This window comes from Calonectris borealis, chromosome 2 (genome assembly GCF_964195595.1).
Source record: "Calonectris borealis chromosome 2, bCalBor7.hap1.2, whole genome shotgun sequence".
NCBI classification, from domain to species: domain Eukaryota; kingdom Metazoa; phylum Chordata; class Aves; order Procellariiformes; family Procellariidae; genus Calonectris; species Calonectris borealis.
The window spans coordinates 105,937,352-105,960,230 of NC_134313.1; the positions used below are offsets into that span (position 1 = coordinate 105,937,352).

General features: G+C 37.6%; 1 protein-coding gene across 1 annotated transcript in view; it reads right to left on the reverse strand.

The window, feature by feature from the left end:
• RECK (reversion inducing cysteine rich protein with kazal motifs) overlaps positions 1-22,879 on the reverse strand; it is a 69,537-nt gene that overhangs the window by 27,502 nt on the left and 19,156 nt on the right. Inside the window, exons 5-12 of the mRNA XM_075142881.1 lie at positions 20,093-20,178; positions 16,970-17,017; positions 5,542-5,575; positions 4,468-4,665; positions 3,812-4,079; positions 2,164-2,343; positions 980-1,192; positions 92-228 (exon numbers count right to left, since the gene is read on the reverse strand). Of these exons, the coding sequence (XP_074998982.1) occupies positions 92-228; positions 980-1,192; positions 2,164-2,343; positions 3,812-4,079; positions 4,468-4,665; positions 5,542-5,575; positions 16,970-17,017; positions 20,093-20,178 (1,164 nt within the window). The remainder of the gene's footprint in view (positions 1-91; positions 229-979; positions 1,193-2,163; positions 2,344-3,811; positions 4,080-4,467; positions 4,666-5,541; positions 5,576-16,969; positions 17,018-20,092; positions 20,179-22,879) is intronic.

The window sequence follows — 22,879 nt, forward strand, 5'->3', positions numbered from 1 at the left end:
TTTAAAAGAAATAATGAGTTATTAAAAGCAATGATAAGCATTCAAAGTATCTTGGTTTCTAATTTTGTTGCATAGGTATGTTGATACTTACTCAGGTATGTATCCAAAGGGATACAGTTTTCCAAGTCATCTGTTGGAGATAAAAGCTCACAAATACTTTCAGCTGAGTGGCCTTCAGGGAATTTATGATGATCTCCACATTTCTTCAGTATTTCCACACAATCTGATCTTCAGATAAATACAGAAACAGAACTTCATGAACACTACTTGAAGAAAAAAGATCTTGTACGAAAAAGACTTCTTTCCACATTCTTCCCTTCCCCAAATCCAGAACTTTCCCTTTCTGCCTCACAACAAAGTGTTTATATATATATAGATGTATATGCTACATTTTACATACGGGGGAGGAACAAATTCGTGACACAAAGACAGGAACTATTGCTTACACTACTCTTCCTCTACTTTGGGCTTGGTGATCTTTACTTTCTATGGCATCATATGCATGTATCTCTCAAGATCAAGCATTTCCTTGATTTACTAATGTCTAATATGGGTTGAACTATCTCACTACCTGTACTATTAACTGGTCTCTTTTCTACCCAATCATCTACTTTCAAAATATTTTTTTTTTAAAAAATAAACTTCATTTTTTTCAGACCTTTCTGTCAGCTGAAAAATCACCAGTAGGTCCCAAAACCGAAAAAGAGGAACGGTTTTATAGACACCACAGAGACCAAAAAACCCCCAGCGATAAATCAACTTTACAATGGAAGCATATACATCCATCTCATTAACAGGCAAGCATCTTCCATTTACAGTGAGGGAGATTCAAGCAATAGCAACTAGGCAAGCTCATATTCCTTCCATGTTTGCCTTACCATGTTTTCCTAACATAAATCAAACACAGTCCTACAGCAGCTTTTTAGTTCTCCTTAAAATCCTTAGCAGAACCTCTAAACTGTTTCCCCCCAGTACTTACTTGCAGATAATACTTCCTCTCGATCTGCTGTGGCAAGGTTTAATCTGCAGTGAGCAGGCAATTGCCTTCCACATTTCTGGTTGGCATTTTTTAATATCAAGCACAGGAATATTTATAAATGGCATCTTAATACTCCCTTTTTCCCATAGCTTCATGTCATTCATGGCTCCCTGGTCTGACTGAGTATTGCAGCTCCTAAAAAGTTCTGTTGGTCTTAAAAGAAGAAGTTAAGATATGGCACGTATACAAGAAAAAGAAAACATCACACATTTTACCTTTCACCATATGAATTCTACAACTTTGATATGGTTGTATAAAAGAAATGATTTGTGGTATAAAAGAAATGAATCCTTTCCACAGTTAAGCAAGCCCAAAATCAGTTTGAATTCTGTCTTTATGGAAAATAAGCTTTTTAAGACTCAAGGCTGAAACTCCCTTCTCACCTCTACCTCTTAGATCAAGTATCACTTAAATTTTTCTTACCTGAAGAAAGTTGTCTTAAAAGCAAATATCTTAGATAACTTGAATATCTGTGTGAATGTTTCCTGGTGAATCACTTATGCAAGTTGATTTATCATTTATATTTGTCCAGGCTGCATCTATCACATATGTGATTCTACTACTCATATAACACTCATGCCACTGTATACAATTTCAAAGACAAGCCAGAGATCTCTAATAGCTAACAAAATTTTAGATGTTTTTTTGAAACTCAAACTATTTAATAAATTGCAATTACTAATTCAGACACCATTTTTCAATCATGTGTTTTGCCCTATAGAGTATAAAACCACAGAAATATTTCTGAAAGAAAAGGAATTTTGAAAAAGAGTAACATGTAAATTTAACAAGAATTTTTACCTTATTTATAATACACAACATTCCAGTAATCATGGCTTACTCGTCCGTACAGTAAGACAGAGGAATATGCTGCTAATACATGATGACATTTTACAAGTTCATGGGTTAGCTTTTATTCTCGTAAGTTTTCTAATGTTTGTTGTTAAATACATTTCCAAAAGTTTATTCTAAAGAAAAACTATTAATTTTTAAATTATCTAAAAAAATATTTGCAGAAAGACAGCTACATACAATCTCAAAATAAGCCTGAAAAACATTTTATTTTATTTTTTAAATCAAAGCACAGGAATTCCTTTATAAAATATTCAGTGTCTGTCTCCTACCTGTTATTAAAATTAGTGCAGTAAGTAAGATTTCTACAGCCCAGCTGACAAGGTTCTCGTACATCTGCTAAACAGGTCAACATGGAAACTTCAACTGCATTATACTCACAAAAGCGATCAAATTCTTGCCAGCTCTGTGAATTGCCCCAGCTCGTGCTATAAAGTTTAGTGCAGAGCTCTCTGAAAAAAAAATATAGACGAAGAAAATAAAATTAAAAGAACAGCAGTCATTCAGATATAGCAGATATATAATTTCTTTGCTGATCACAACAGCCTACACTCACTGTAGAAGATTATGTTACTGCCACAAAGACTGCAAGAGTATCCAAATGTTGTGCTCAAGGCACAACCCCACTTCATTGTTTTCTAAGTTTTCCAGTTCTGCTTAAAAATGCTAGCAAATCTTTAAGCTAGTAAGACTGAAAGACTTCAGAATATAAAACTGCAATATCCAATAAAAATGTAATAGTTGGAAACCTGACCTAATGACTTTGAGGTGAGAATTATCCCAGCTAATTTTACTTATAATAAATCTAGGTTGACATGACAATGAACAACTTCTAATCCCATCCTTCAATTTCAAATCACACCTTCTTCTCCTACAGAAATGACTGGCAAGCAAAACACATTTCTTCTTTTGCCCTGATGTTTGTTGCTTGTGTTTGACATATTTCCTGGTGTCAGCAATATCCAAACCACTTTGTTCACAGCAGTATCCTACAAACTACAACTATTCCCATCCCAGCTGAAGGCATGGAACTTCACTGTACTATTAAGGTCTACTGCATATTGAAAACGTGAGGGAAAAATCCATTTTTAGAACTCATTGTCAAAGCAAGCAACTAAAAGATATTATACCAACTGCCCTATGCTACAATGTTCTAAGAAATAACGTAATTCTAGGGCTCTACTATTAAACTCATTATAAGATCCTGCTGCATTCAGGATCTGTTGTTTTATTACTGGAAACTTTGATATAAAAGGAAGTAACAGTTCAAAAATCAATGTTTGCAACTTATTTTGACATGTTGATGCATTAAAAATGCAATAATGATCTATTTTTAAAGTGGACAGATAACCACTCTAAACTAAAAATGCTCCAATTACAGTTATTTGCAAGCATGCAACTATTTGCTGAAAACATTTTTTTTAAAATGTCAATAGTTAGTTCCATTATTTAGTTATTAAATAACCTAAGTTATTTTTCATTGACAAAAATCTGAATAGCAGCTAGTAAGGAATACTGCTAAGGTTTTAATATGCAGCAACCAGGTACTGGAGAGTTTGTGCAGTTCATTGTCCCCTTGGCTCTCTTCAGCATCTGGTTAAGACCTCTTCATCTTGTTGCAATATTGGCTATTACGACCAGAAGTAAGGTATAGGTTTCATTAACTTAGTGTATCTGCTATAATAAGCCAGTGCTAAAAGTAAGAAAAGTGTGATTCCTCTTATGGAACAGTATTTTTTGAGATACAAAGTAAGTATTGGATAGAATGTGACACCCATCTCATTACCTAAACCTGTATTTTTTCTAGGAATTCACAGAACTCTTCATTTGATGTACATAGCAGGATTTGGGCAAAAGCCTGATATGAGACAACTTCTGAAGCATTTTCACAGTTGGAAATGATGGCAGGGAGATACTAACCTACATGTGGAAGAATTTGCTTTAGAACAGCAATGGAGCTTAGCTCCATCGAGGCCTGTTGAAGGTGGAGGGTGCACAGTGACTCCTGGGTGAACAGATCTTGAACTCTCAAGAAAACATTGCCAAAGTGGATCCTGAGGGAGAGGCATTGTTTTACAGCCTTCTATTAGTCCATCAACAATTTCAAGCTCTGTTTTCATTGACATTAGAATTCTTTTACAAGCAGTCTGACACGCATAGTCTTCTGCTCTATCACAGCAATACAAACCTGTTAAAAAAATTAAAAATAGTTAATGATCAAGCATATAACAACAAAGATGCAAGCCCTCAGAGGAAAAGTGCTATAAGGAGGCTTCCCCCCCACCCCCCAAAAAATCTCAAATAACATTGCTTCTTTTAAATGCAAACAGAATCAACTCTGGGAAAAAACCCAGTATGCAGAATTAAAAAAATAAATAAAAATCAATAATGCATCTACAAACAAAAGTTATCATTATATAAATTCATATAATTACAATTATAATATAGAAATACATTAATACAATTTATACAATCGACTTATAGAATAACACATTTTATATAAAAAGTGCATACAATCCTCAAATGTTTTCAGTATTTTTTATAACTTTCAGTAAAGAAGGATTTTTTATACTTACTATCTGTAGGATTTCTCATTGGATATGACTGTGTATAGTTGTTCACACAGTGTATAAGCTGAGGGCTAATAGATGCACAGTAATTTTCAACTGCTTTAATTTGTGAAGGACCAGGAGAAGAGTCTGTCCGAAAAATTGCTTGACAATATTCCCGACAGTTTGTATGATGACCTGCATAACTGCAACAGACTGACCCCACTGGGGAAACAAACAAACAAACAACAGAATATCTATGGGTTCCTACACAGAGAAATGAAGAAATGAGCATGTCTGTACCACACACAATGATGCTCAAGGTATTACTGTGAAAAAATTGAAGAAATTCTTCTACGCTCTATTAAAATAATCTCTGTCTACAGAATGACTGGGAATATCTGTAACTAGCCAAATTATATTTGTTTGTTTGGCTGGAGAAAAAAGTCTCTAAAGCTGACTTGAAGTCAAGTTCAAGACACCATCAGGCCAGCTGAATTTTATCTTCAGTTGTTTTTTTCTTATTTAAGGTAACCAGAATTGTCCTATAATTGAATTATTAGACAAATATTAATAGTAAACAAATAAACATGAGAGTAGTATCCTAAAACTCATTCAAAAAAAATAGACAGATGGTGTGGTGATTCACCCATTGTTGATATGTTATTAAATATACAGTTCTTGAGAAATAATTTTACTAGAATTAATTCTGAGACACTGATTTCATTTTATATAGACATATATCAGGCAACAAAACACTTGCATGGTGCAAGATTTCATCTATGCATTTAATTTTGTTACTTAACACTCATCAAATGAACAAAGCAGAAGGAAAAAATGAGCTTCTAAGCAATCATCGAAATAGGACAGAAAAAACAAATACAGATACATAAATTAAAACCTGATATAAATTAGACGAACAGCCCAATCCCGTTATCACTTGAGCAAGAAAATTTATGCATGTGATTTGTCCTTCTATGGAACCGAATCCATATGATTTGTGTATATGTACACCCACAGAATTTCTTACATTTTAGAGAAAAAAATGATAGAACGATATAAAAAAAACCCCAAAAGACAAACTATTCATTACATACTTACTTTCATTTCTGTTAATACAACTAAAGAGAGCATTCTGAAATCAAAACAAAAACAGTGTTACAAGCCAGAAAACGTCAAATAAATATTTAAGTGTCCAGTCATTTCTTATAATGAGCTAATAAATCTAACTTTGTTATTATTTGTTCCAATTAGATTAGATTAAAACAAGAACACTATACAAAAACACTGAAAGTAGGAAAGAAAAAAAGATCAGGGGTCACCTGAGTTCTCTGCGCACTCGTAATAAAATAGATAAATATTCAAGCAAGTAAAAAGGAAGACTTTCCTGGATGAACTTAGAAACAGCATGCTATAATAGGATGTCCCAAAATGTTTTTTTTTAATGACAATAATTTTAAAGATTCTATGTGAAAAAAAGAACTCTGCACAGATGCACACATGCAAATAGAAATTCTCAACAAACTAACTCAACAACAATATACCTTAAAAGCTAAAATATGCTATCAATGTCCTCAAACCGCAGCCAAAAGATACAGTTGGAGGATATACAACATATTAAATGACAGAAGGGAAACACACCCTGCTGTTTTGTTTCAGAGGACTCCACAGAGCAATCATAGAATGGTTTGGGTAGGAAGGGACTTTCAACGGTCATCTAGTCCAAATCCCTGCCGTTGGCAGGGACATCTTCAACTAGATCAGCTTGCTCAGAGCCCCGTCCAACCTGACCTTGAATGTTTCCAGGGATGGGGCATCTATCACCTCTCTGGGAAACCTGTTCCAGTCTTTCACCACCCTCATTGTAAAAAATTTCTTCCTTATATCTAGTCTAAATCTACCCTCTTTTAGTTTAAAACCATTCCCCCTTGTCCTGTTGCAATAGGCCCTACTAAAAAGTTTGCCGCTATCTTTCTTATAAGCCCCCTTTAATTACTGAAAGGCCGCAATAAGGTCTCCCCGAAGCCTTCTCTTCTCCAGGCTGAACCACCCCAACTCTCTCAGCCTTTCTTCATAGGAGAGGCGTTCCACCCCCCTGATCATTTTTGTGGCCCTCCTCTGGACCGTCTCCAACAGGCCCCTGTCTTTCTTGTGCTGAGGGCTCCGGAGCTGGATGCAGTACTCCAGGTGGGGTCTCACCAGAGCAGAGCAGAGGGGCAGAATCACCTCCCTCAAGACTACTGAACTCTCTCCCAAAACAACCCCATTCTTCCTCACACTGAAAAAACACATTTCTTCTTAAAAAAGATACCCCATATATGCTTTCCAGAACTCCATGAAAACATGAAGTCATAGGTTGAAATTCCAAAATGTAGTTGCCAATTATCAAAGACTTAAAAATTATATGATTGTGAAAAAGAAGAGAAATTTGAACTCGCTCCACACCTGACCTCCACACTTGTCAGAACAGATTAGAAAAAGTTATCAAATACATTAACATAGTGACAAAACACAATTCCCATCTTCATAAAGTTCCTGATCTCCTTCATTTCCCCTATCCCCATCATCAAATTTGTATTTTACACAGCATCTAGAGAAGATAACAGAAATAGCGTCATACTGATCCACAAACATATTGTGGGATTAAAATCTTGCTTCAGCACAGCAAAATATTAGATGTGCTACTACCTCTACATAAAAAGAGACCTCAAAATGCAGACCTAACTTAAGCTCAGTAGTTCACTAGATTTCTTCATCTATGTTAGTTACTAGTATTTACTGCATTGCAGAGAAGTGGGTATCCCCAAAAATCTTTGGATATTTTTGTGAAAATTTGTACTGCTGCAAACCGATGGAAGTGTTACATTTTTAAAGTGAAGAAAATACAAACATTTTAGGAATCATCTTCATGTTTTTATTTTTTCTTTTTGTCTTAAGAGTTTGTTCAGGATGCACAGTTTGTTTTCCAATTCATATTCTCTGCTTGCTTTCTTCTCAGAGATCATTTGAGTCAATCTGTTTTGGCAGCATCCTTATTTCCCCCCCTTACAGTCTAGGTAGGATTACAGAGAAAAGCACAGTAAACATCAAAGTGATCAAATCTCCCAGTGACTAACTCATAAAAATACCAGTAACTACCACACCTGAATGCTGAGGATTTCCTCTCAAGCAGCTTGCTTGCGTTTAGTTATGCAGAACAGGGAAGGGTAAATACAGAACATATCTATGTGCACAGGAATGGCACAAACAGGCAGTTTTATCTCTACTAGACAGCTTCAGTATATAACCCACACTTTTTGCACCCTTTCCCTTACCTACTCACCTTCAGAGATATCTTAAATCCTGACACCAGAATCAGTAAATATTATAGAGTCCCAACTTCTTATTTCCTTGAAGTGCTACTCATTAAGCACATGTATTCCACTAGAGATCGGAGAATTCTACAACCCCACTTTCCCTTTTTTAAAATTCTTTTTCCTCATGAAAGTTTTGTAAGTATCCAAGTAAAAACATGATTCTTTTAAAAATGTTGTTCATTTCATAGCTATCTTCCTCCTCTTTTCTGTTGTTCATTTAAGAGTAAGCACTTCAGAACACAGATTGGCTCTCTATGCGCGAATCAACATTCAAATGAATTAGCATTCCTGCACAGATGGCTCTGATGAAAATCTGAAGAGCCAAAGGAATTATCTATTGTGCCAAAAGATAGAAGACTCACATTTTAACTTAGCTCAAGAAAAGCCTCACGCCTTGATGTTTCAGTTCGTATCATGCCATTAATGATTTTATTTTATGCTGTAATTTAAATCACAACTTCCAACTTGCCAATTACTCTTTATGCCATGTAAATCATAGTGCCACAATCCTGTTTTCTACAGTCTCACAATTATATCATCTTTTGGATAATATATTTTTGGATAGTGAAATATGTTAACAATAAAATGCAAGATTTTAAAGAGGACAGTCCCAATACTGTAGTAAGCAGCGTTACTTTCTTCTATTTACAGTAAGAAATAAATTTAAACCACGGGTAAACCATGGCAGATGTGGCACTGAAATAATGACCCTAAGAGAATAAACACAAATCTAACTTGAAAATGTAAGTTAGTTTTCCATGAACACCAGCTACTTACAATTTTTGTGATCATGAATAAAAGCACAGGTCTACTGAGAACACCTCACACAAAAATTCAGAAGTCTGCCTTACATAAAACAATGCCCAAAACCTCACAAAATATTCAGACATTTTATTTTCATTCTTCTAATGTCCTCTACCAAATTTTAGATCTTTTCTACCACGAGCACAGATACTGTATAATTTCTCTGAGACTGAGAATGAATTTGCAGCAACATTCCTCTTCCCAGCAGCAAGTTTTCATCTGATTCACTTTGGATTTTCCCTTTTTACTACCCACAAAGCAAATCCTGTCACCCATTCATCTGTGTAACACAGATGAGGGACGAGAGAACTCATGGAAACAGAACATGTAGACAAAGTCACCATCCAACATCTGTAAAGAACAGATTGATATTGTTGCGTAAAGGCTCATGTCATTTTTATAGCACCATACATCCTTCTCTATGGATGCCAGACAATAGTTATCAGAAAGTCACTGTTTCAATGTGGCCACCTGGTTTCTTTGGGACCTTCTGTGTATGAAAAAAGAAACAACTGTCAGACAGGAATTGCCACGCACAACATCACTCTGACCCAAAACTGACTGTCTTCAGAACCTGCTGAAATTAAGACTTCTCCAGAGCCACCCTGTACTAACCAGCCAGGTAGAAAGCAACATTGTAACTTTATTAATTAATGCACTGGAACAATAGAGGCTCCTGAAAAGTCTGAAGTCTGTCTGTCGTGCTTACACCTAACTATTTGACCATACTGTTAGCACAAACAATACTTGGAATCATGATGTAATGCTGCTATAAACTCAGCTAAAAATTATCATGTTATTTAAAAGTTGAATGTTACAAAAAAGTTATTAAAAAGCAGTTCAGGGATAATAGTGTCACTGGTCCTGTTAGCTCAGACTGCAGTTTATAACTACACACAAAACAGAAGAATGTTGAGAAGATTATGGTGTCTACTAACGTTCCTCCTCTAAAGAAGGGCTCAAGTTGAGACAAAATTATCTTCTTATAGCAATTTTACACACCAATTTTATACAGGCAGGATGCCCTAACCAGATACTAAATCTTCTTCTTTCTGTTCTTTGAAACTATAGTTCCACAGACTGCTGAATCACTGTAATAATGCTGGTATTTCTGTTAAGAGGAGGTGGTCTTACTTCTCTTTTCCACCTTGTTTTCAACTCTTGTCTCCCTGTTCCCAGTTGTATAGTCTTCTCTATGCCTTTACAACAGCTCTGGCACTAATTGTCTTCTCATGACCTGATTTTGCTCAGTAAACCTTCTGAAAACCCCTTTTTCTCATCTCCTAGGAATTTAAATCAGTGATTTCAACAGGTATAATACTAAGTTAGAATAGAATAGAATAGAATCATCCTTTAGATATCATCCTTTAGAAGGATCTGCCAGATGCCCGAGAAAGGTAAGGAGAAGTGTATTTGTATGGCTAGCAGTGGGAGGGAATGCGTGTGGAAAAAGGGCTGTTGCAGGAAGGAACAGGAAAAACTTCAGCTGCATTGAGTTGTTACAGCAACTCACCATATTTCATGAAACTGTAGTGCTTGTAGCCACCACATAATACAGTGCTAGTTAGGGTGCTGACTTTGCTCTTTGTGTAGATCTGGATAATTGTTCAGTTTCCTAGAAAGTACAGGTACACATGTGGGGAGTGTAGCTATACAGACATGAGAGAATCTTAAAAAAAAAAATTAGTGTGTAGTCACCTGCTCATAAATAAAGCTGATAACAGCATTAGACAGTCAGTCTGATTTGAATTACTAACCATAACTTCATTACAGAACACAGGGGTAATGCCCATCTTTAGTAAAGTAGCACTCCTATTTAAGAAATCAGCATCTTTTCTGCCCACTCAAGCTTCCTTCTGAATCTGTTAGTGAACTGTCAGAAAAGAAGGACAGAGAAAACAAAGCAAAAGATAAAACAGAGATATAGGTAAGGAAAAACAAAAAAAAAAACCCACAAAAAAACCAAAAGAGCAGAAAAGGATGTTCTCTCTAAAGGAAGAACTAAGTCATGAAGATCTGGGAAAATGAGGATAAAAAGGCAATACTGTGTACACACATAGAGTCTGATACTCCATTTTCAACTTGTGAATAAAATATTAAGTGAACAAAGATGGCAATATTGAAATTCATAAAATACAAGCATAATGATTTGTTTTACTTGTGCATTAATCTCATCTTTCAGACTTTTCTTTTTTTAAAACCAAATGTTGCTGAAACTGGCAATTAAAGCCAGTGAGACTATAAGCAGAAGGAGTGGAAAGTGGCAGGCAGACACAGGCAACACAACCGTGTATGCCTTAAAGAAAACAGTCTCAAAGATCTTTTGGTGTTATGAAAATTGAAAAAGGCAATTGAAGTTTATCCACCAGAGAACATTATCCAGTCTTCCTCACCAGAAGCTCCTTGAAGAAAGATTTTAGCCAGTACTGCAGGACCTAACTGGTTTCGCTCTTTTTGGAGCTCATCAGCTGCAGGTAACGGCTCAAAAAAAAAAAATGCATGCACACAAACACAAATAGAGCAGAACATTTTGCTAAAGGAAGAAGTCTTCTGCATTGTGCTTTTATAATATAAGCACATTTTTTCTAAATGGTTGCCTCTTGTGTCTTGAATGAAAAGTGACAGCGAAGTGTTCTTTCAAACCAGAAATTAAGAGTATTTTGCTAAAAATCAAAGATTATTTTCCTCCCTAAAAATTATCATGGTATCTGTATTCTACTAACTCTGGCAGAAAAATATGTTTAGTACTGCTGTCTTGGGCAACCTAACCATGTTAAATATTTGACTATAGATCCTATCCAATTAAGGCCATCTTAATTTAGAAGTATGACCTACAGTTAACAAATACACTAGGAAACAAAATGCTTCACTCTATGAGAACAGCAATGAAAGTCCTGTTAATCTCTCCTTGACTTCATTTAATCTTCAAATTTATCAAAAGTCAGAAGGTAACATACTAAGGTTTAGTGGAGTCAGCTGAAGTTTCAAATGATGGTGCACATCTGTTAAGAACTTAAAAAACTTGCAGTAATTAAAAGTAAGGCCTGCAGTAATTAACAAGATTTTCCTCAATTATATAAACCAGTAAAGAAGTGAGAACACTTGCACAGTAAAATAGAACAAAATCACTGGAACTTAAATTTTGGCAAGATCATTGAGTGTTCTATCAACCTTCTTTGAACAGTAGAGAATAGAGACAAAAAGCACTAGGAGATAAGATGACAATAATATTTAGCTAATGTGTAGTATATGGTCAGAGTCCACCCTGAATTTGTTAAGCAGTCTGACTTCCAGAGGCCACACACAGCCATGTGACTTAGGAGTTATTAAAACTGCTTTGGAACCTTTTCCTAAACAATGTCCTAAAGAGCTCCTTAAGTTATAATCTATTGTCTCTGAGTAATCTGCACAAACAGTTAGATAAGAGCTAAAAACTGCTGACTGCATTTTTCAGAAGGGGTAATTAGTAGCCAGCATTCGCTAAAACCTCCGCATAAAGCAGGATCATATGACCCTAGAAGATAAAACAAGCCAATACTGTAGTACAGTGAATACTTTTCTGAATCCCTACTATAGCACTTGAAGCTGCAGGCAACTGCATTTGAAATTTCTGTATTTAAAAACTGTAAGAAAACAAAGTCAGATTAAGCTAAACTGTGCTCAAATCCGTGAGAGCAAAAATACCTTTAAACAGCCCATGGACATCAACAGTGTTTACTACTGTGCGTCAAAAATAGTTTTAAGAGCAGAAGCTAAATAACTGGCAACATTTCCAATTATATTTCAACTGCATGGCAGATATTAATAGTGCTCAACTGCAGCAAAGCTCTCATAAATGCCAATTAACTAGAGAAGTTTGAATGTCTTATTTAGTACACATGAAATAAGAACTGGAGTTCTTAATGTGCAGAGAGGTGAACTCACAGTATAGAATGTAGAGACTCAAGAGCTGCAATCTAACAGAGATTTCAGTACTACCCTTTCCATGCACAGAAGAAAGAAAAGTGATCTTAAACGCCTTTACATCTTATTTCAAGCTTTATAAACTATTTTCAGTTACTCTTCCAAGCATGTATTCCACACAGTCTTTGGAAAAAATGAACCTCAACTTTACACAAAACTTTTAAAAATAGGAAAATCAGAAAATCCTACATACAATCCATACAGTCTCCACGTCTTTTTTCTTCTTTGACTATTACCTACCTTCTTTTTAGAGGAAGATGAACAGGATAGCAGAAAGCTGGAAGAAGCAGTGAAAGATAAAAGAGTTGAGATGCATAGAACTAGAGAAAAAATGAAGATGACAAAATGAGTATCTGAGAAGCAGAAGATGGGAAAAAGGACTACCACTATAAAATCTTTCAAAAGAAGGCAAATAAAGTACATTTCAGTAACAAAAATACTCAGCAAGCTGTGTTAAATTTTTTAATTTCTGTATGCAGTGCTACTTGAAAATAAAAAAATGTTTAATAGGACATGCAATCTTCAATGCACTGATCAAAAATGAATAGTTTATTACAACATGATTTCTTTCTAAAATGTGTAAAATCTCCAAATTAGAAGAATCACAAGCTTCATAAATATTTACAGTAAAAGTAATCCAGAAACATATGATCAGCAGAAAAAGCACCTTCAATTGATCTTGTGAAAAGCTAGCACATCAATGCTAACGTGATTCTGCTACTGTACAACCTGAGACTCCGCTTAGCAACTTCAAACTTTGTGACACCTGCTGCTTGGAGTCTAGGTTTTTTCCACTGCTCTGAACCCTATGCCCTACCCTTGAAGACTTACCTCATTCTTCATGCTCACCAACTTAGAGGGAAGCTGAAGGGTAACTCATGAAGTTGCTTCTCTAATCTCAACGCATTACAGAAAAGTACTATGCAGTTCAGTCAACTATTATAAGAAGCTTGCGAAAATCCTCAGGAAATCCTTATGTAAGTAAGCTATGAAAGTTGGTAAGCTATGAGAGTGTTTACAAAAAGGGAATTATACTTTTATGTTCTTAATTCAGCTCATTTTTACTTACATGTCATGTCCTTATGTATTCAATATCTCAACAACAGACTTGAGAGCTGATGAACAAGCACTATGATCTATATTGTAAACTAATTCTCAAATTGGTTCCTCATTTTTAGTGAATGAAGTATGAATTCTTAAACACAAAGGCAAACACAGTATGTATGACATTGCATTTATGTGATTCACAGGCTGCTTCTGATCTTATCTCACCTCTTTCAGTTTTAACTAGCCACTCCCTTCCCAGTTGTTCAGTTTCTTCCCCAGCCAACCCAACTGAGTGCAAAGTATGGTACCAGTCACAGACACAGAAGCTAGAATCATAGAATCACAGAATAGTTTGGGTTGGAAGGGACCTTTAAAGGTCATCTAGTCCAACACCCCTGCCGTGGACAGGGACATCTTCAACTAGATCAGCTTGCTCAGAGCCCCGTCCAACCTGACCTTGAATGTTTCCAGGGATGGGGCATCTACCACCTCTCTGGGAAATCTGTTCCAGTCTTTCACCACCCTCATTGTAAAAAATTTCTTCCTTATATCTAGTCTAAATCTACCCTCTTTTAGTTTAAAACCATTCCCCCTTGTCCTGTCGCAAGGCCCTGCTAAAAAGTTTGCCGCTATCTTTCTTATAAGCCCCCTTTAACTACTGAAAGGCTGCAATAAGGTCTCCCCGAAGTCTTCTCTTCTCCAGGCTGAACCACCCCAACTCTCTCAGCCTTTCTTCATAGGAGAGGCGTTCCACCCCCCTGATCATTTTTGTGGCCCTCCTCTGGACCGTCTCCAACAGGCCTCTGTCTTTCTTGTGCTGAGGGCTTCGGAGCTGGATGCAGTACTCCAGGTGGGGTCTCACAAGAGCAGAGTAAAGGGGCAGAATCACCTCCCTTGACCTGCTGGCCATCCTTGACCGCTTCTTTTGATGAGGCCCAGGATGCGGTTGGCCTTCTGGGCTGTGAGCGCATATTGCTGGCTCATGTCCAGCTTTTCATCCACCAGTACCCTCAAGTCCTTCTCGGCAGGGCTGCTCTCAATCCCTTCATCCCTCAGCCTGTATTGATACCGGGGGTTGCCCTGACCCAGGTGCAGGACACGGCACTTGGCGTTGTTGAACCTCATGAGGTTCACCGGGGCCCACTTCTCGAGTTTGTCCAGGTCCCTCTGGATGGCATCCCTCAGGCGTGTCGACCGCACTACTCAGCTTGGTGTCGTCTGCAAACTTGCTGAGCGTGCACTTGATCCCACTATGTCATTGATGAAGATATTAAACAGTACTGGTCCCAATACGGACCCCTGAGGGACACCACTTGTCACCGACCTCCATCTGGACATTGAGCCGTTGACCACTACTCTCTGGATGTGTGCATCCAACCAATTCCTCACCCATTGGACAGTCCACCCATCAAATCCGTATCTCTCCAGTTTAGAGAGAAGGATGTTGTGGGGGACCATGTCAAAGGCCTTACAGAGGTCCAGACAGACGACATTGGTAGCCCTTCCCATGTCCACTGATGTAGTCACTCCATCATAGAAGGCCACTAGGTTGGTCAGGCAGGACTTGCCCTTGGTGAAGCCATGCTGGCTGTCTCGAATCACCTCCCTGTCCTCCATGTGCCTCAGCATAGCTTCCAGGAGGGTTTGTTCCATGATCTTCCCAGGCACAGAGATGAGACTGACTGGTTACTTACAGACTACAGAGGGAGCAGAACACATTCACCAAGGCACCAAGAAAAAAATTTTTTTAAGAAAAGGAGAAAGAATGACTAGGGTGTGAAAAAGTGCAGGTTTCCTCCAGAAGTATTTTTTGGAATCTCCTATCTTAGGCAAAACTTCCTTGAATTTTATGTAACCAATGGGTCTCTTGAGAGCATTTTAAGTACTATTTTTCATGAGTACCTGTAAGCCTAGATACATAAGAAAACCCATTGTCATACAAAATTCTGTAATAACTGAAGATCTACCACGTCAGATACTTAATTTGTCCCTAATACAATATCTGTATCTACTACTCCTAGTGCTCATTTTAAAAGTTCTCTTTCCTTCTTCATCAACCAGAAGACTGATTCCTTCTTCCATCATTTTTCTCCCTCTCCTTGTCTTTTAGTGTTGCACAGATAGAAACGGTTAAGGTTTTCTGCACAATAACAGCAAAAAATAACAAGATCACTCTTGAATAAGAGTGAGGCACCCACTTTCCAGAATTCCAGATAAAAACTGGAAAAAGAAGAACTAGGAAAAGTAAATAAGATGACTATCACCATTTCGTAGTCATTCTTCAATCTCTTACCTTTCCTCTCCCGTTCTCCTTCAACCCATATTGGCCAACCTCCTACAGCAATGCAGAAATCCAGAAAAAAAGAAGGAAACAGACCAGCATAATAGAGAAGAAGCTTACAGATGTTGACAGTATAGCATATCATAGCATGAGAGGAGACAGAACTACTTAAAATGAAAATTCATTTTTAAGAGAACAAGCTACGGTAACTTCAACAGTGAAGAGACTAGGAAAATACTCTGTAGATTGTTTAAATAAAAGGACCAAAGGGGCAGGGGGGAAGGAATTTAATGTTTCCCAGAAAAACAGAAAACCTACTATACTTCTTCCCAAATCAACAGAACAGAGAACTGTCTGATATCCTGAACTGTTGATTATGAGCAGAATTTATGCAGGACTACCTAATTCAGGGCAGGAGGAAATGAGATGAAAGGAGGGAGGAGGAATCGGGCTTTTAATTAAGAAATAGATCGAAAGAAAAGAAGTCCTGGCAGAATAGCATTTCTATAAACTGTGTTAAAAAGAATATAGGTAAAGGCAGATTTCTGAAAATATCCTGATGATTAATTTTAAGAACAGTAAAAATAATTGCAAGCATTCATAGTTTCAGTGATGTTACAAAAAATTATTAATTTGAAATGATTTACATTAGGATAGGATACTTGAAAGGTTATTATTTCCTGAGTTTATCTCTTTAGGTCACTTTTAAGCTGACTCTCCCACTATAGAAGCCGAAATGTTTCTAACGGAATGAATGCTCACAATGAATGCTGACTTTCATCAGAACTCCTATGAAACAATTTTTTTTGGAATCCACGTCTCCATTTTTAAAGTTGCATCTTTTTCCTTCAAATTAAGATATATGCAAGTCTAAAAAAAGACAAGCCCTTTTTACAGAAAACAATTGTACTTTTACAAAAACTGTAGAGAGGGGTAATTTACATTTGGATGAAAATAAGTATATACAGAAATACGACTATAAGAAGACTGGACTTTCCCTCTTCTACAGGATACTTTTTACAGAATTTATAAAACAGTTGATTTTTAACAAGATATATCTAGACACATATACACATACCTCATATTCCTTCCTGCAGACCTTTAAAACATCATTCTTTGCAGAAGCCTGAAAGACAGATAAGTTTCTCCATTTGTAGTCGAAAATAATAAAATCATGTTGCAAAATAAAGATGATTCTACCTTTATATTAACTGTGATAATCATGGATTCATGATCTATTTAAATGTTCCTTTTTAAGAACCTAAAGAAACAGTGTAAAGCTTTAAGAAAAAAAAGCAGAAGCCATAACTGTCAATACTACATTTAATTAAAAACCAAAACCTCATATTTCTGCATGAAGGTAGTTGATACCGGATGCACACAAAGCAACTTTTTGTGAAAGGTTTACCAGATAGAGCAGAATAGAGGAAACATTTAGGAAATGGAAGAACTTGAGCATAAAAATCTCCCCATTTTGCATGCTCAGTACCACTTATGTACCTCTTTCCCTTCTCCTCCCTCTTGTACATACAGTCCTACAGTTCCTATTGTCAAACTGAGTTGCAGAAATTCTCCCTTCAAACTGCAGATCAGTTTCGTCTGTAGAGTATCTCTTGCTCTTTTTCATATGACAGATATTAAAAATTATTATTACTACTAACATTAGTTATTTCCCCCTCCAGTAATTTAAAATAGCAGGGTAACTGGACCTTGGACCTATCATATCACCTTCTTCAAAATGTCTCCAAAACCCCCTCAAGTTTCTGGCCTGTATAAGGAATAGTGTGGCCAGCAGGAGTAGGGAGTAGGAGTAGGGAGGTGATCGTGCCCCTGTACTCGGCACTGGTGAGGCCGCACCTCGAATACTGTGTTCAGTTTTGGGCCCCTCACTACAAGAAGGACATGGAAGTGCTGGAGCGTGTCCAGAGGAGGGCAATGAAGCTGGTGAAGGGTCTGGAGCACAAGCCTTATGAGGAGCGGCTGAGGGAACTGGGACTGTTTAGCCTGGAGAAGAGGAGGCTGAGGGGAGACCTCATCGCGCTCTACAACTACCTGAAAGGAGGTTGTAGGGAGGTGGGTGTTGGTCTCTTCTGCCAAGTAACTTGCGACAGGACAAGAGGAAATGGCCTCAAGTTGTGCCAAGGGAGGTTTAGATTGGACATTAGGAGAAATTTCTTTACTGAAAGAGTGATCAGGCCTTGGAACAGGCTGCCCAGGGAAGTGGTGGAGTCACCATCCCTGGAGGTATTTAAAAGACGTGTAGATGAGGCCCTTAGGGACATGGTTTAGTGGACATGGTGTGTTGGGTTGACGGTTGGGCACGATGATCTTAGAGGTCTTTTCCAACCTGTATGATTCTATGATTCTAAGTTTCAAGAATCAAAATTAAAATCCAAATATTCCCCATTATCCCTAACGTTTGGCAAGTATCTATGTTTAAGTTTAAATGAAAATCATATGAAATGTATCAACCAGAGTCAGTTAAAGTACAAAATACAGCCAAGAGTCTAAGACAGCAGAGTCTGCAATCAAACAATAAAGTATCTCATTCTGAAAGTAATGAGAAATGATGTAACAATCATAAGATTAAATTAACAGAATTTCATAGGACACTGCAATAAAGGAAGTGTTTTTATCAGATCTCAAAAACACTTAAACATTAGGATAAATTTGAAAACTTGGCTAAGAAATGCGTTTGGGAACAGATACATGTATCTTCTTTTCAGAAGGACCCAGTTTGTTTACTCACTCCTCATCTCTTTTCCATACTACTCAGTTTGTGTACTCACTGCTCATCTCTTGTCAAATAGTTTAAACTAGAATCATAGAATCATTAAGGTTGGAAAAGACCTCTAAGATCATCGAGTCCAACCGTCAACCCAACACCACCATGCCCACTACACCATGTCCATAAGCGCCTCATCTACACGTCTTTTAAATACTTCCAGGGATGGTGACTCAACCACTTCCCTGGGCAGCCTGTTCCAAGGCCTGATCACTCTTTCAGTAAAGAAATTTCTCCTAATGTCCAATCTAAACCTCCCTTGGCGCAACTTGAGGCCAATTCCTCTCGTCCTATCGCTAGTTACTTGGCAGAAGAGACCAACACCCACCTCCCTACAACCTCCTTTCAGGTAGTTGTAGAGCGCGATGAGGTCTCCCCTCAGCCTCCTCTTCTCCAGACTAAATAGTCCCAGTTCTCTCAGCCGCTCCTCATAAGACTTGTGCTCCAGACTCTTCACCAGCTTCGTTGCCCTCCTCTGGACACGCTCCAGCACCTCCATGTCCTTCTTGTAGTGAGGGGCCCAAAACTGAACACAGTATTTGAGGTGCGGCCTCACCAGTGCCTGAGTACAGGGGCACGATCACCTCCTTACTCCTGCTGGCCACACTATTTCTGATCCAGGCCAGGATGCCATTGGCCTTCTTGGCCACCTGAGCACACTGCTGGCTCATGTTCAGCCGGCTGTCAATCAGCACCCCCAGGTCCTTTTCCATTGGGCAGCTTTCCAGCCACCCTTCCCCAAGCCTGTAGCGTTGCCTGGGGTTGTTGTGACCCAAGTGCAGGACCCGGCACTTGGCCTTGTTAAACCTCATACAGTTGGCCTCGGCCCATCGATCCAGCCTGTCCAGGTCCCTCTGCAGAGCCTTCCTACCCTCGAGCAGATCAACACTCCCGCCCAACTTGGTGTCGTCTGCAAACTTACTGAGGGAGCACTCGATCCCCTCGTCCAGATCATTGATGAAGATATTGAACAGGACCGGCCCCAGTACTGAGCCCTGGGGAACACCGCTCGTGACCGGCCGCCAACTGGATTTAACGCCGTTGACCACAACTCTCTGGGCCCGGCCGTCCAGCCAGTTTTTTACCCAGCGAAGAGTGTACCTGTCTAGGTCGTGAGCCACCAGCAAGACTAAAAAGTCAGTAGACTTGAGCTTGTACTTTTTTACTGAAAATTCACTTTAAAAACATAAATTCTTTGCTTTGGTTTTTGGAATTTCATAGCTGGCATTTATCACCAGTAGTACTTCCTTGGAAGTATCTAGTCATATTTTGCAATTTTAAAAAGAGCTTATGTGATAATTTAATTTTGATGTAAAAAAATGCATTAAGCCTGAAGTTTATAAACAATAATACATAAGTGAATTCAACACAGCACCATTTGACATTTACCACAGAAAAACAATTAGAAAGCCTTACCTGTTTACATGCTTGCCGACATTCCACAGCAATAGCTAGCTCACAGCAACCTAAACCAACCCACCCGTCAGACTTCTTCAGAACTCCTTTGAAAATAAGATGACAGTACATATTACAGTAGAAAGAGAAATTATGTCATCATTTTCCTTTCCCTCCCCATGAGTCAGTTACTTTTCAAATTTGATAATCCTGTTCTCATTCAAGAAGCCTATTTACAGATTGCATTTTAATTGGAATTTATGAAATCATTCCAAACCAACTTTAAGCAAGAAAAGAGCAAGTTTGTGCCTTAATAAGTGCTGAACTTGGCAATTATGAAGTACCTTCTATACACTGAGTTTAAAAATGTTTTATGCAAACTATTTCATATGTTCACTGGAAGTATCAGAGTTTGATAATTTGATTTATCTAATCTGAAATATAAGCCAACAGAAATCAACAGGAAAAAAACCCTCATTAAAATTACAACATTATCTCCTAGAGACACATCCTCTTGTTGGTTTCAATAGCATATTTTTCTACCAATTTTGTCAACGCAGAATATGTTTCTTACTTTTTCTTCAAGCTTCCTGTACTGGTTTTGGTTGGGAAGGAGTTAAATTTCTTCACAGTAGCTGATATGGAGCTATGTTTTGGATTTGTGATGAAAACAGTGTTTATAATACAGGGATGTTTTAGTTACTGCTGAGCAGGGCTTACACAGAGTCAAGGCCTTTTCTGCTTCTCACACCATCCCACCAGCAAGTAGCCTGGGGGTGCACAAGAAGTTGGGAGGGGACACAGCCGGGACAGCTGACCCCAACCTACCAAAGGGATATTCCAGACCACATGACATTGTGCTCAGCGATAAAACTGGGGGTGGAGGTTGGCGGGGGCTGCCATTGCTGGGGGACTGGCTGGGCATCGGTTGGTTTTCTTTTGCATAATTTGTTTTTCTTGGGTTTGGGGTTTTCTTTCTTTCTTTTTGTTGTTTTTTTTCGTTCTATTTTTTAATTATTAAACTGTCTTTATCTCAACGCATGAGTTTTCTCAGTGTTACCCTTCTGAATCTGCCCTCTATTCCGTTGGCGGGAGAGTGAGCGAGCGGCTGTGTGGTGCTTAGCTGCCTACCAAGGTTAAACCATGACACTTTCTCTGTAGTTTATGCCCCCCAATAACATGGTTTCATAGCCAGAATTATCTTCAATAAAAGCTTCCCATCTCCCTGTCTCTCTTTTTCCATTTTTTTCACTATTCCCATTATCCTCATTTCTTACTATAAAGTTGCACAGAAAAACAAATTGTTGCCATAAGTTGTTTCATCTTCTTAATCTATTCACAAATACAGATTTTCTGATGTTTTCAAGACATCAGAAATCAAATGAAAGAAGAATGCATTCCTGTATCTATTTCTCACATAACTTAAAAGACAGAAATAATTACAGGGAAGGTTTAACCTATGCAGCTGCCCAGCAGCTGTGGTAAATTTGTTACACACTTTTTTCTTAGGGCAGGCGGTAGAATTATTTAGCTCAAATGAACCACTCATTTTGGTTATGAATATTTTAAAAATAAAGCAGTATTTTAGGACATGCACAAATTACATCCTATATGTAGAAATAAAAAGTACGAAGTAAAAGAATCAACCACTTAATTTAAAAAAATGCTTTTAAGCCTAGCAGAAATGCCTATTCAGGAAAGTCACATGGAATGTCCAGCTTTAAAAAAGGGAAGTGAAAGTGCTTGGAGTGAGACCAGTGAGCTTAAATTCAAATGCTAAGAAAATACTGGGAAAAAAAGTAATTAAAATAATTGCAATCAATGGAAAACATTCACCAATAGGTATTTATCATGAACAAAACTGCTTTTAAAGCACACTTTGTCGGCTTTACAAACACAGGTGGCATAGAAAATCTTACCAGTATCAGTCTTTCATGACATTCTGATGGGCAAATTAAGAAAACACACTAATAGTAAATTTATAAAGGAGAAGCAAAATCTTTAGCTATATCTATATAGCTCTCTCTCTCTCTAGTTATATAGAACATATTTTCGCAGAAAATTAAAATATTAATTACATTTATTAAATTGAAATTAAAACCTTAATAGTCGACACAAGCAAGGTAGCAGGATTGCAGAGCGGCTGGAGGGAGCAGAGAAGCAAAGGTGAAAACCAGCTTTTGCTTGCAGACTGCATTCTGTCAGTTTGAAGTGGCCGTGTACCATCTGAACGGTCCAGACCTTCTGGAAGCACTGTAGGCTACTGATTTACTGGTCTTTTTGGAGACTGTCCAAGTCCTCTTTACATCTATTCAGAGTATTGGCTCACCTTTCCAATTCAAACTAGTTCAAAGCAGCTGTGAAGGCCACAAACAACTGCAAATTCAGCTCACCTTCTGCTTCCATAATTGGGGTATGGAATTAGTTTTTCAGACATGGAGCATCTTTTTGAAAGTGTTAAAGAGATGGCTGTTGTGCATACATCAGTAATTTGTCATCAATGTTAAAAAATTTGGAATTCGATGCATTGTTTTAAACTAATTCCAGAAGTAAATGCATGTCTACATAGAAGTCATGGACATGTTTAACTACACATGTACAGTTAATTGCCAAATCAACTATCCACTACATTCTGTTTTAGGACTGAAATAACGTAGCAGTTGTTTCTGCATAACTTTCATATGTGGAGCTATACACAGACTCCTTTCAATCAAAACAGTAATGTTCGGTAGAATATTTATTAGTAGGACTGGTATTGTAAGGTATAAGCAATCTAAAAAACATAAAAGAAATATCATGTGCAATATG